Source organism: Falco punctatus (genome assembly GCF_963210335.1).
Source record: "Falco punctatus genome assembly, chromosome: 6".
Lineage (NCBI taxonomy): Eukaryota > Metazoa > Chordata > Aves > Falconiformes > Falconidae > Falco > Falco punctatus.
The window spans coordinates 14,276,613-14,291,422 of record NC_137585.1 but is presented as its reverse complement, the minus strand read 5'-3'; the positions used below and the strand labels follow the sequence as shown (position 1 = coordinate 14,291,422).

Sequence of the window (14,810 nt, the reverse complement as noted above, 5' to 3'; positions counted from 1 at the left end):
AAGCGGGGACAAGCACTAGGGCAGGCCGGAGTGGGCAGCCGTGCTGGCGCGAACGGCTGAGGGGGGCGAGCCTCCTCAGCGCCTCGGCGGTGGCTGCGGGCGCGGCCGGTGCCTGGGGGTGGGAAGCGGGGAGAAAACGCCTTGTGGCATCTGCCAGAACAGAAGCTGCAGAAGGCTGAGGTGCTTTTAAAAAGTTGCTGGTGATAAGCGAGTTGATACTCTCTAGGCCTCGTCAAGTTATTTTTGGCAGCCATTGCCAGGTGTGTGAGAGAGCCTGAGGTGGCCTGTGTCCGCTGCTGTAGGGTTCAAGGGCGTGATTTCCGATTTCCTGAACAGGACAAAAAGATAAAGCCCTATCTTGACACCCTTAACTTTTGTGGAAGTGAATGTAATATGCTTTACTTTGGGCTAAGCCAGAAGCATGCAAAGTCGGCTCATGCAACATGGCGTAAAAATTCCAGTGTTTTTTACCTTGCTGCTGATAACTTCCCTCATCTGCTTGAATCTCACTAGACAGAAGGATTGGCCCTGTGAGAGGTTTATTGCTGAAAGGGACCCTGTATTTGGGGCCTATTTTGCATCAGGCAAAATAGGAGAGATCCATTAGGCCATTATTTATGGAATTAATTGATGTGTTTGATCTTTCTTGGAGTGGGGGTCTGAATATGAGCACCTTTCAGTCTGTGAAGGCCTATGGGGATGATAGCTTCATTCTGGTGGGCTTTCTCTAGAGCCATCTATGCAGTTTGCACCCTGAATGTCAGGAAATTATGTTTTATTTTATAACAATTTAAAATTTGGATGTAGTAGTTCATTTAATCATCCTGTAATGTTTCCAAAGGCCCACATTAAGATTCTGTGTGTGTGCATGGAGGGAAGAGTACTGTAAGGTGAAGTAAGTTTAAATTATTGTAAAGTATTTTGAGCGCTCAGTGCTGATGCATATATCACATGTTAAGTGCTGCAGCATTAACTAGCACAGAACCAAATTTAGAATTGGTGAAAATAATTCCTAACTGTTGACTTCATTGGACTGGTAGAACTGCAACAGGTATCAATTAGATCCACCTTGTCTTTAGTACAGAAATATATCTCAAGTCAGTGGAAAGATAATCTTCACTTTATCTCCAACAGTGCTTTGGATTTATTCTAGCTGCTCTTATGCGAGAATCACTGTAGTTGCAGACCAAAGCAGCAGCTCCCACTTAACCAACAGGACAGGTTGCCCAGCCTGATAGAGTATCCTGACATATAGTAGCCAACAATATACTTAAGTGTCACAGCATTCTCCAAACTAGCCAGCTGCAACAAGGTCTTTTACCATCACATACCAACATACTCTTCATGCCAGTCCCTCTGCTGCCTTCTAGTCTTTCCTCATTCAGGATGCACACTCTCTCTCTCTCTCTCTTTTCTCTTGCTTCTTCCTCAACTGCTCTGTCTTCATTGGCTGCCCAACCACTTAACAGAACCAGCCACAGCTGCACCTTATCTACATCAGCCAACCCGCTGCCCCTGAAGCCAGCCCACAGCTGTATGTTATCAATGTTAATTAACCCAGCTTCATTCCTCTACACTTAAGTGGAAGGAGCTAATAATAATTTTTTTTAAACAGATGTGGGATGGGTATAGTAAGATGGTTCTAATTTTTTCATCAGGAGACATGTAATTTCTCGGAAGGTGTCTTTTCTAGAGCTTTAAAAATGAAATGTAAACCATAAATTCTCAGGTAATGAAATAGATGAGAATGAAATAGCATATCAGTGTATTTTATTGAGCAGTACTGAAGTACACCATCTGAAGGTCTTTCCCAAATACCTTCAAGAACTAACTTATCAGACAGGTTTTCACAGATCCAAGGAGAGTCCATTTTAGGAATTTTGTAAATATTGTATTATCATTCAATATTCCTTATTCATTGGCTGAACAATGACTGTTGACAGAAGGGGCTGTTCTTATGCTTTGAAGTTAGGCCAAGTCCCAAGCATTAAGAGTCAACAAATCTATATAGAGATAGACTATATGAGTATTTCCAATGTGGTTTCAGATTTTTTGCATTCTCTCTTTCTCACCAGTTCAGCTGAGTGGCTGTCTCTGACAAAATTAAAAGATAAAGGCAGTTTGACTTAAAATACCATGAACCCTTAAGCAGGGATTGAGTAGTTCAAAACAAGGAGATTATACTGAGTGGAAGGAGAATGGGAACTGAGTTTTTAATTTTTTTTTTCCTGATTATTACCAGTTTTAATATTACTTTTACTTCTATGTCTGTTTCCTCATTTGAGTAATGGAAAAGATATTGCTGGCTTTGCTTACAGATTTGAGCATTTATCCTTAATAAACAAAACTAATTTCCCAAAAGAGTTCAGATGACTAGTCCAAATGAAAAATTAGTTTCCATTTATATATGAACTATTATATGTAAATATAAGTAATTAGAAATCAGCTGCTTCAAACTGTTCATAGTAGGCATTCGTTACTTTAACACTTAAACCTGTAGCTTTATGTGACTCATTGGTTGTTTTAAGGAAGTATTCTTGTCAAGGGTAACCTGTTCAAATGGGAGGGAGCTGACAGCATAACTGAATTTGCACATGCAGGTCAATGCATTGCCTTAACCTGTATTATTGCTAGAAACTACTAATGGAGTCATACTGAATTTTCTTAACAGTTTCCTATAGTGATATTGAAAGCTTTGTTTCCCAAATGAGACCTCTAAATGGGTAGATATTTAATGGCCACAACATCACTGTCTTTGGACAATGATACCCTGTACAATTTGTTATGGTTTCACCCTTGTTTAAGATTTACCTCTTTGTCTGTTTGGTATAGTCAGTAGTCCTCTACAGCACTAACTCTGTATTTTCAGCCGTGATCTGAATAGTTTTTAGGCAAAGACTACCAAAAGAGTTTACTAGAATTATTACTGTTTTTTTGTCAAATCTTTCAAAGACAGTAAGTTGACCAGTAAAAATAATAATAATGAAAAAAGACACAAAATCCAGGTTTGTGCCTATTACTTTGGCACCTTCTGTCAACGAATTTGGGACCAGATTCTTTTGCCTAAAATGAGGTGACTGCTACCATTTGATGATACACTTTAGGGTATTATACTTAGCTCAGGTAGTACTCTCCAGGGATATGAATATTCTGTACCTATCTGTCAGCTCATGGTAGATGTCTGCGTGTATCTCAGATGGCACCCAGTATTGCATTTTGGCAGCTTATATGCATGCCTGTCTGTCAGATAAGACTGGAAAATTTCTGTCCATTCCCCATTATTTCTTCAACACACTTTTAGTCAACCATCTACATGTTTTTCAAATCTGAACTATTGCAACTTCCTGTCATCTTGACTGTCAGAATGCTTACCTGCTTTATAAATGGAAGCAGAACAAGAAAAAATGACAGCTGTAATGGGAAAACCATATTCTGTGCAGTGCTGCTTTAAATGTTTACATTTATAGCTCCATTTATCATGTAAATGTGGTGTTTTGTTCTGATTTGGTGTAAGAATATACCTATCAGCATTAAAATGAAGCAAACAAACTTTAATAATGCTGTTTCTGGATTTTCTTTTTGTTACCTACATTAAATAGTGATATATATATATATACTCTTGGGTTTATATCTGTCTTGTACAGCTGGGAATCAATGTAGCTTGACAATGCCTGTTTTTAATCATTCAAACATAGTATCTCTTAAAGAGCTGCTTTTTTTCATTTTCATAGGTTGATAAAGATGCATTGGATGCCCAGGTCAAGGATAGGAAAATTCAGGAAGCAGCTGAAAAAGCACGAAATGAAGAACTTGGTATATTCATAGATATTATGGTATTTCTGTGAAGAGTTAAATGTAATTTACCATCTGTTTCCTGCTTTCTTTTCCCCTTCATAGGTTTCAGACTGCCATATTTATTGTTATATGGAGCCTATCTCCTTGAATCTTGCTATATAGCTCTATGTAAACCTGTCAATCAGGATATGTATATATAAGCACAATTGTAGGCTTTTCTCTAAATTCAGACATACAAATGGAATACTATGTATAGTCATGTTTATGTTCGTACATGTGCAGTGGTACAGTATGTGTTTTCCTTAGTATCTTAAGGTTTATATTGACATGATTAAACTGGTATACATTTTCTAATAGGCTGGAATTTTCAGTGGTTTCTTTAAGTACATGTTGACAAATAGCATTGTTTAGAGACCTGAAGATAACAGAAGCATTTAAAAAACCTTAATTACTTAATACTGTTCTTTTCAGAAGAGAAGTGGCAAATTTGTTTGTTTGCTTTCTTGTAGAGTAAGCCCATGTTCTGTCTGGCATTCTTCAATAGAATATATAGATTCTATACAATCCTCTATAGATTATTGATGCTAGAAGCATGAGCCATGTACAACAGCCATTGCTGAGTCAGAACATGTAGCTACACAAATATTTCCATCAGTGTCCCCTAACCTCAAAACCCTTTGTGGCCCTCTGTATTTGGAATGCTTTCTTGTGGTATCATGTGAAAAGGTCCCACAGACTGAGCTCTCTGTGGGTTTCAAGAAGAGCTGGAAAGGAGCTGCCAACTTCCATGCTGTGCTTCTATGACTGCTTGTGATTTTCCTGGCAGAATACCTGTTAGACGCTGACTCGTAGGAAACTGCCAGAAGCAATGTGTAGTCTGGCAACAGAGGAAATGATCTTTTCTTGTGGAGTATATTTAAATGGCTGAAATGGCTAGTTTTGGGTGGGGTTTTTTTGTCATTTGTTTTTCTTTAAAACTAAATCAATTACAGGATTTTGATTAAATGGGTGAGAGCTATTAAACTGTTCTGAAAGTGTTTGTACCAACTAATTATTTCACTGCTATGGTTAGGTGAATCATTGGAACTATGAAACAACTATCTATATTCCTTTCATTGGGAGCCCGCTTTTTGTTTTTTTCTTAATAAGCAGCTTAGTGTGTTTCAGTTGTAACTGTAAATTGAAAGAACTAGTATACAGTATATTTCATGTGTTACTGCAAGTTTTAATCAAATGAAACCTCGTAATTCTAGAAATGTTTATTGTCTTTGTTTCACTTGCATATATTTCATTGTAACATTAATAAATAGATACCTAAAAAACTGGGAGTATTTTATGAGTAAATATTGCTAACATTAGGGTTAGTAATTAGCCATTGCTGGGCTGGTACTTATGGATCAAATACTTTCATAAGGTATAAAAATTTGAAGACTTATATTCTATTTATTCCTCTTAAAATTTTTATTTTCCATCTTACATGTGCACTTCTGTGCCACATGCACCTCTAAGAGTTGTATTTTCATTGTGTTTTTCTTTAGCTAATGAAATGAAGCAAAATGACAAGATCATGTGTATATTAGAAGAAAGACAGAAAAATGATATCAGAAACATAAATAAGTCTATCACTGAATTTCAGAAGAATTTTCAGAAGCCAGAAACAAGACGTGAATTTGACCTGTCTGATCCGCAAGCCTTAAAGAAAGATAGACCTGCTCGACTTTCAGACAGTGATTCTCGATGTACTGTATCTGGCTTGCAGAAGTTTATGGGTGAAGACTTAAACTATGATCAGAGGATGAAATTTCAAAAGGAGCAGATGAGAGTGTGGTCGCTTCAGCAACAGAGAGACTGGAAGAATGCATTAGCTGATCAAAAATTTGCAGGTACCAAGAGAAGATAGTAAGGTTCTAATCTGCTTGCTCGGCAATTCTGATAGGTTGTGTCATTTTGACATAGCAGTATTTTAATGTATTCGGTATTTAACTCTTAGAACTACTGCAGCAGTTTTTACTTTACAAGCTCTGATGTATTCGGTATCTCACTGAAGAAATCTGTATTTAATAACTTGATGATTGTAACATCACCTAGGTTTCATTTCTGGTTCATGCCTCAAATGAGGTATTGGAGCATGCTGAAAAAACATTGGTGTTTTGCATGCTAGATGGTATGTTTACTTCATCAGACCAAATTGTCCAGACCAAATCTTTACTGTTCTGGACCATCCAGGCCATCAGACCTAATCTTTACTGTTCTAGAGCAGAAAAAAATAATACTGATTTTTCTAGTGTGGCATAAAGTATTTTTTTCTTCAGTACTTAACACTTTTCCATTTTAACTTTGACTGTTAAGACAAGATAGGTTACATAATAAACTAATTTAATGAGTTGTCTGAAATCCCGGGAGGGAAAGCTTCAGTGGTAGGATTTGGAAATAGTTATGTAAGTCAGCCTACTGTATCTGTAGCTCCTCTCTGTCTCTCTCTTATAGTGGCTTACTCATATGACGCATTATGTCCATGAATATTGACTAAATTTCATTTTAATATAATTTAGATGATCTTTATGACAAGAATAGGATTGAACTTGACCAAAAGACTATGGAGCAACAACGAAAAGAAGAAGAAAACAGACGTGCTGTCTGTGTAGCTACTAAAGATTTCAATAGAACCCAGGTAAATTAATATTGGGTTGGTTTGTTTTTAAAAAAAAGGGGAAACACAAAAGGAAAATAAGATGTGCAGAAGTACGATGAGTAATGGAGATTCTCACAGAAGTCTCTTAGCAGCTAACTTCCAAGGTTGTTTCAGTAACTGGAAGATAGAATTTATTCACTTTCTCCCCTCCAAGGATCTAGCTATCCTCTGTCTGGTTACCTTCTGCCAAAATTCTTCCTCCTGGTTCTCACCTTGCTGACTGGCAGGACAGCAACAAATCCCTAATTTCTCAGGGACTTGTAGTCTGTAAACCAGGGTACACCAAAAGCCTTCCATGCTTCATTCGGGTTTTGTATCAGTTCTTGGATAATCTTAGCTCTGTCTGCCTGCTGTTGTTTTTGCTTGTATAGAAACATTACTGCCAGTAGCTTTTTGTCTTTATTCCCCACAACTACTGTTTTTGGCATGTTGGCTGCGTCTTTGCTATTTCTGTACTTGTCTCTTGGTTGTTTATCAAGGATGCTTTGGAACCTATAGAAACATGTCATGAACTTTTCTCTGTCTGTCTTAGTACCATTATCTGTCATGCTCCAGTTTTTTATTTTATTGCACATTTTTTTTTTTTTCACTCAGCTTGTATATACAGCTCAAAGGGCTACACAGATGCTATTAGTTTGGTTAAAGTGTATTTAGTGTGACTTAGCTTTAAATTTCTCTAGTCACACAGAAATAAGTCACATTAAAATTACCTACATCAAGTAGGCTGTCTTTTGGCTTGAGTGTATAAGTGTGCAAGTCTTAGTGTAAGTGTTGCTTGAGCCTTTCAGGGCACATTTGGCATATGATTTTGTTTATAGATAGCTCAAGGTAATTTAAAAGGCTTTTGCTGCTTGAAGTCATGGCTGCTGAACAGTAACAGTATTTTATATGAATAGCTGCAATGGTACCTTAAGTGGCTGGTGCGTTCAGGCTAGCAGTAGTATCCCAAATAATTGTCATACCAGTTGATTCCATGTAAAAATTCCTGAATTTGTGACAGGGTTTGGTGATGGGGTGGGAGGCTTGCGTGTGGTGTGGTTTGTAATATTTGGGCATATACATTTTATGTGACTGGTGTGCGTATTAAATATACTAAAAAGTCCTGCCATAAGGCCATGATAATGGAGGCTTGGGCAACAGTCTCCTGTTAGCTCATATTGTTCTTATTGCTGTGTTGTATAGATTGGAGTGACAGCTTGCAGCTGCGTGTCCGTCGTCGTCGTGTCCCGTTCCCCCCTCCCAAGGTAGTTAGTTGTTTACTTTCATTTTGGGTTTATTTGTGACTGTGATACTGTTTTTAGCTTTTCTTTTGCTGAATGGTTGAGAAAAGCTCTTCTCTTTTCCTAAAATAATGTGCTGGTACAGTTGCTGCTTTTCTTTATTAAACATGCAAGCCACAGGTTTCAGGTTGCCAGGCCTTTCAGTGATGTTGTCCTTAAGTGAAAGCTATGTTACAGAGGGATTTTCTATACAGCTTTTTCCCAAGAGTGAAAACTAGGGCATTCAGCCTGAGAATAAACTTCAGAGAAGAAATATCTGTATCTGACCTCAAATCTGTTGAACAGGAGTCTCCAGCAGTTTCAGCAGGGTAGCTGGATTGAAGGCCTTAAGCTCTTGAGGGGTGCAGTCTCACACTACATTTTGCTCTAGACACATCTGCTCTACCTGTTGGTGGCTGCCAGAAGAGAAACTCCTGTTTCCTGTTCCCTGAGTTTCATTACTTTTTTCTGCCATGTCTCTTGCAGTTGATGTCATGATTGTGAAGCTGCAGGATGTGTTAGATCATTTCTCAAATCCGAAATAAAATCAACTAGTCTGGAATGAATGACTGCTGCACCTGACTGGGAGGAGCAAATGCACAGTCTGACATGGCCATAAAGGGAGAAAGCAAACCTACCCTTTCTAAGGCAATCCTCATTTACTGTAATTTAGATGAAGTATAATACAAGAATACATCTTCAGAGAGGAAGAAAATTCCTAGAATTAGGCTTTGGTTCAATCATTGTCTCCATGGCCATCATCTATAATCCTTATGGTAGCCAGTATATTTAGGACATGTAAAGAAGAAAATAATTTTTAAAAAACTAAAACACGGAAACACAAACAAAAAAACTCTTCCCTAAGTATGAGTTAACCAGGAACACCAGTATTGCTTTTGTCCTTGGTATAAGAGAAGACTTCTGCTAGCTTAAACTGTCAGTTATTCCTGCTGAAATAATTTATACATCATATTTATACATAGTAATCATTTTAGTTTGGCAAGCAACACAACAGAAATGAAGGCTTCCCAGAGTCCTGCCTAAAATATCTATTTTTCACTTATTTTGATGCGATTGTGATTACACAGCAGAATCCTACTGTTGCAGAAAGAGGTTCCTCACTAAGGAAAACAACACTTGGGAATGTCCAGTTCAGCAGTACAGTGATAGGCGTACCAATTGTGTTCTTGAAATCAGAAAGATGTGTATAGCACAGGACTTGAATCCTTTCCAAGACACTTTGTAGGTAATGCTAAGAAAGTGAGTTGATGTCATTACAGAGGATCTCTAACTTAATGACCTCATATTTATAGACTTGTTAACAATATTACAGACCTTATGTCCTTAGAGTTTATTGCTGGGCCTACCACAACAGCTTGATAGTTTTCCCCATAATACTGTTACTATGAGTATTTGATGGCATTATTCTGGTTCCTTATTCATGCAACTTTATGCCGTTACTGACACATTCAGAGCCAGCAGCCACATTAGTGAAACAGTTTTTCAGGCTTTGAGTAAATTACGTATTTGCATTAACTGTGGAGCCTTTTTTTCACCTGACACGAGATATCTGAGTGCCTAAACATAGAAGAACGGTAACTTTTTCATTCTTTGAAGTGTGCTGTGCAAACATCTTTTATTACTTACATCCTATTCTTGATATTCAATGTCCAGGATCGTCAGTATTTAGCACTACATTTTCAGGCATGAGGAAACAGTACTCATACTGATTTTTAACAGACCTCGCTTAGCAGAAGTTCCTAGCTTGAATGTGCTGGATGTGCAGTTCTCTACTATGAGATAAGTATCTGTATAATACAGTCAAAGTAACTGTGTTTACTCTACAGGTTAATAATACTCTTTCACAAGTTCCAAAGACCCTGGATAGGTCACTTTAGTCATTTGTGAGCTTTGTGACTTAGTGATAAGGACTTCAGAAGTTGTGCGTTCCTTTAGTCCTGTGATGGTGGCAGTTAGTTCCTCACACACTTGAGACTTCTAAGCTTGTGAAATCCTGGCCTCATTAATGCTTCTATGTACATTTCTTCTTTTGCTTCATGACTTGAATTAACAGTGAAAGGAAGCATTTAGCAGTAGGGAAGACATAATTTGCATCACAGATCAAAATAAATGAAGGAGCATGTATTTGTGCATCTGTTTTTTCTTCCATGCAGATATAAATTGATGAATTATATTTTATTAGGGATTTGACTTGATAGGTTAAATCCAATGCATTTTCTGAGTTTAAAATCTTTCTTTTGCAGTGTCATTAATCATTGCACAGTAGTGGTACATGCATGGCTGTGCATAGAGCTGGGAGTTTCCTCCAGTAAGATTTCCAGGCAGCTCAGAAATTTTAGGCTCTCCCTCCTAACTGAGAAGGTTAGGGTTACAATGTCTGAGTACCTTTTTTTGGATCTATTTCTAGATGACAGTGGATTGACATTAATAAAGGGATCTAAATAAAAATTACACATTTTAAGCTTCAAGGCAGTAGTTATGTGAGGTCCATCCAAAATTACTTTGTTAAATGTGATTTACTCTGGAGCACTTTCAGAACTAAAAACAATTGCTTGATTCATAGTATTAATAAGCTAAACTGTGTACCCAGATATTCTTGTTCAGTGTCCCCAAAATATGGGATGATTGAAAGTCATTGGGGTTTTTGTTTTCTTTTTTTTTGCGTGGAAATTGTAATGTGGTTCCTGTCAAGTTGTTACTGACTTTTCTGGAGGGAAAAAAAAAAAACCCACAAACTTGAGGGAAACACATTTTGGATTAAAAAAAATTCCTTTAAGCTTCTGGTAAAAATTGTATTCACTGATTTCAGTGAGAGGAAAAAGTGGCCTGTAATTCTTTATTTAGTTATTATTGCATGTTATGATGGCAGAAGCAGTAATTACTAGATCTGAAGCTGAAGTTTTGCCACTTGAAATTTGATCTGCTTGATCTTTTCTATTTGTCTAAAAGTAGACATCTCTTTTCTTGCTCTAGAGTAGAGTATACATTCCTATAGGATAGCTGGTATTTTTAAATACGAGGCTTTCTGCATCATCTAATTTGAATTGCATCTTAGTTAATTTATAAATCTAAAAAATAAAAGAATTTATCTTTTATTCATTTGTTTGCACATCAAATATTTTTGTTACTTTAATGGAAAGCACAAGGCTGTTATCAGCCATGGAATTTATTAATCTAGGATAGTATTATTTGTTATTTCGTTCAGACCCTGACAGGTTGTTGTGCATATTTGCTTAGAACAAATAAAAGTCATTCTTTGATAGTGTCCAGGCCTGATGCTTGGGAGAACTGCTGTCACCCAGGCTCAAAGTCCATAACTACAAATGTAGAGCCAAACTCAGGTTAGCAGTTTCCTTTAAGGGTGGCATAGATCACTGTGCTTGCTGAGTGAGAATTGTTCTCCATAGCATTTACAAAGGAACAGGTTCCCACATGTATGCCTAGGTAGTTCTGTCATTCTCAGTTGTTCATATGTTCTAGCTACTCTGCCTACTATTTTTCAACTTCACCTTTTTTGCCACAGAAGACTATTTGACCTGCTGTGACTTTCTTGATGCATAATCCTCCATTTTTCATTTGTCCTCATCCACTTTCTAAATTGTCTGTGTGCCAACCAGCAAACTACTAATTGGTAAGAAAAGTACACAACTGTTCTACTTAACTCATAAAGTGAATATTCTCAAGCCAGCAGTTTTTGAACAGAGTATGAGCCAATGTTGGACAAACTGGAGAAACAGATATCCACTGATCCGTTGCAGTCAAGATAGATGTGTAAAGCTACATACATGAGAGACAGGTCTGGCAACCTGTGCTCTTTGTGCCCCGGCAAGAAGGAAGTTAACCTGTCACCTCTCCCTGTGGAAGCCAGCACTGGGCATTGTTCCAGATGGTTTAGTTTACATGTTACAAAAGAACGAGACGGGATTAAAAATGGATGATGCATAGCATTATCATTCTACCTCTAATTAGTCTAATTTTTCTTTGGAAGGCAATTAAAGTAAAATAATAATTGCTTTCTCAAGTTTTGTAAGGGGAAAACTTCCTCTGAATAGGAGACTACGACCTTATAGTGGACTAGGAACAGTGATTTCCATAAAGAATGCATATTATGATTTCGAATACTACAAATATGTTCACATCCTATGACTCAAGTTAGTATTTTTTATCAGCAAAGGGAACAGATTCCAGGCTGCATCTTCAGGCTTAACATAGGCATCTCCTTTCTATTTTGTTTTGAGTGCTTAATCATGCTCTCCATGCTCTCTATTACGTAATCTATATCAAGGCTAGTGATTCAAGATTGTAAATTTTTATCATGAATTTCTTCCATATTGTGTTTGGTTTCCAAATACCAACTGGTGTTTGCTTGTGGATAAATGTGAAATTGTTTTTTATTTCATTCTGGCTTTTCTTATGAAGCAAAATTATTTTTTCCCCAAATTATTTGCTGTATGTGGTATAACAACATTAAAGAAATGTATACTATTAGATTTTTGATCGTAGCCAATAGGATCATGATCATAGTATTTGTATGTGATGCTGTTGACAACTGTATACAAGGTGGAAAGAAACCTGTTATGATGTATTAATTTTGTGGCATCCCTTAGTTAATACTTTCTCATGGAAAAAATATCAGTTCTTTTCTTTCACTGAATTTAGGCTGCTGAACTAGCTGAGAAAAAGAAGTTGGAAAAGCATCAAAAAATGAAAGATGACATGGATGAAATTTCCAGCCTCCTTCAAGGAAATTTACTTTCTGAAAACCCTGAACAAGCAGTCAGTTCCTTTGGTAGACATCGTGTGATCACAGATCGATGGAAGGGAATGAATCAGGATCAGCTGATGGCAATCCGTTACTCTCAACAGCAACAAGTTCTGGAGAAACTGGTATTTAAGCTGACACATGTATTCTGTGTTTCTGGTTGTAATAGAATTGTAGACAGTGTTTGTAGAAGAAACTATTGTTTGCCCTGCACATCCCATTATAAAACTGTGTTTTCCATTGATCTGAATTTTACCAGAAATTTAATCAATCAGACTGAACACAGCGTCTCAGCTGGGAAATGTCATGGAGCAGGAGTGAGCTGGAGCCCTGGAGCTGGGCTGGGAGGAAGGTTGCTGTGGAGGCCAGGGCCAGGGCACCTGGGGGATCTTGGGGCATGGTCCATGGTGGCCTACGGGGGGAGCAAGGTCCTGCGCAGCCCGAGACCCAGACTTCATCATGCAGTTTAGGACCTGAGATTGATTGCACAAGCTGCCTGCGAGGGATGAGCAGGAGTGGACTGCTCCATAGGGGAAGAAGAAAGAGCCAGGAACTGAGGGTGAAAGCAGGGCCGGCTAGAGCAGTGTTCTGATGCTCAAGGGTACTTGAGCAAGACAAATAGAGCAGGTCCAGTGATCCTGCTCATGCATATTTCATAGTCTTAAAAGCTCATGAACGTAACAGAATTTCCTTTCTACCACACAAGCCGTGCTCTGGGATAGGATTACAATAGAAAATAGAAAAATGAAATATTGCTAATAATTGCTACTCTAAAGGTCTATGAAAGCAGACAGTCAAAATGAAGAAATTTACCCTTCCTGTGCAGTCATGAGTGTACAGGCCTAGGTATCGTGAAGTAGGAAGCTACTTTCCTCATTCAGTGCAGAGGCTGAATTCATAATGGCTAATGAATAGCCGTTCAATTATTTTTTTTAATCCATCCAATACTGTATGCTACACTATGTCCTATCCAGTGGTGTTATTAAAGCTGAAGATAGAGTTGTCATTTTACTGGCTCTCCTATGACCCTAAAGTGAACCCATTCAAGTAGTTAAGCTGGCAGAAAATGAACCCCACCAAGAAAAGTGAGGGGTTTTGCAGGCCTGGTTTCTTGAATCAGTTCGGCGTGATATCAGGCAAGAAGTAAGGAAGTGATAGTATAACAGAGACAGACTTAAAAACAATTTGGGTCTACTTATCTGGTGTTGGCGGGTCAGTTATTACTCTGAGTTAGCTGTATTATAAGCCATACTGATGTCTACTAACTTCTGACCTCAAGAAGTTACAACTTTTACTAATAAGAACTTAAAAAAAAAATAATCCCAAACCCTGATGTTTTATCTTGCTGCTCTGGGTTTTTAGAAAGAGTTAGTATATCAGAGAGAAATAGTAATCTACTGAATAACTTACTTCTGCCGGGTGGCAGATCCTAATTTTCTTACCTTGTGCAGAGGTGGGAGTCTTGCTCCTTGGAAAAGTATAGCTTTCTCATCTGTGATATCTTATGCCTAATGCATGGGCTCCTACCTAGTTTGGAAGCGCTTTTTCTCCCTATTTCAGATGCTACCCCTAGTGATCACTAAAGGCAAGCAAGTTTGTTTGGATTGATTTGCCAGACTTTATATATACTGTTTCATCTTTGAATAAAGAGAAAATGAAGCATTTTTTTTCACTCCTGTAGAGAGTCAAAGAGGAAGAACACCGAAGAGATGCTGAATGGGACAGGCAAAGTACACAGGCTGCAAGGGCACAGTTAGTTTTAGAGCGGCATCAACAACGACAGGAGCGGGAACGCCGCCAAGCTTTAGATAACGTAAATGCAAAGCTGTCTCAGGAGCAGAAAGCAAGGTAAGCACCAAAAGAGTTTTCTTCTTTTCAAGTCAAACTCTTTAACATTAACACAATAGGTTGACTTTCAAAGAGCTTTTATACTTGTATTGTTACTTCTTTTAATACAAGTTTATACTTCTAAAAAAATAAACAATCCGGCTTAAGTGTGTTCTTCAGTACTATTTAAACAGTCTTCAAAGAGTAGGTTATGATTGTTACTAGTAGCTGGAGTTCTTCAAAGTGTTCTACTGACAACAGATGTTTTATGTAGATAGCAGAGAATAAATACAATTAACTATGCAGAAAATGATACTATCAAGTGTAGAACAGTACATGTTTCTTTAATTTACCTTAGTTTTCTGAAACAAAAAAGGATGATTATCAGTAGAACTTCCTGTTTCTGATAGCTCAGGGTTAAGCTAATGGCACAAATGGAGCTTTTCTGTTATGT

At 37.7% G+C, this 14,810-nt stretch overlaps 1 protein-coding gene across 2 annotated transcripts; it reads left to right on the top strand.

The window, feature by feature from the left end:
• Window positions 1-19: 19 nt before the first annotated feature.
• RIBC2 (RIB43A domain with coiled-coils 2) lies at window positions 20-14,298 on the top strand. Of its 2 annotated transcripts, XM_080390827.1 has the most exons (4): window positions 20-3,813; window positions 5,334-5,678; window positions 6,348-6,466; window positions 12,427-14,298. In XM_080390827.1, exons 2-4 carry the CDS (start codon window positions 5,342-5,344, stop codon window positions 12,997-12,999), a joined length of 1,029 nt encoding a protein of 342 aa, XP_080246953.1. In that variant the 5' UTR covers window positions 20-3,813; window positions 5,334-5,341; the 3' UTR covers window positions 13,000-14,298. The 2 variants fall into 2 exon arrangements, with proteins under 2 accessions (XP_080246953.1, XP_080246952.1); XM_080390826.1 differs by lacking the exon at window positions 20-3,813 and having other exon boundaries at window positions 3,842-5,678.
• Window positions 14,299-14,810: the final 512 nt, after the last annotated feature.

Excerpts from the sequence above, each read along its gene's own strand:
- RIBC2 (XM_080390826.1), top strand. The coding sequence starts at position 5,273 with ATGTGCACTTCTGTGCCACATGCACCTCTAAGAGTTGTATTTTCATTG. Across the intron at positions 5,679-6,347 it reads AGCTGATCAAAAATTTGCAG|ATGATCTTTATGACAAGAAT; the intron begins GTACCAAGAGAA and ends AATATAATTTAG. Across the intron at positions 6,467-12,426 it reads AAGATTTCAATAGAACCCAG|GCTGCTGAACTAGCTGAGAA; the intron begins GTAAATTAATAT and ends CACTGAATTTAG.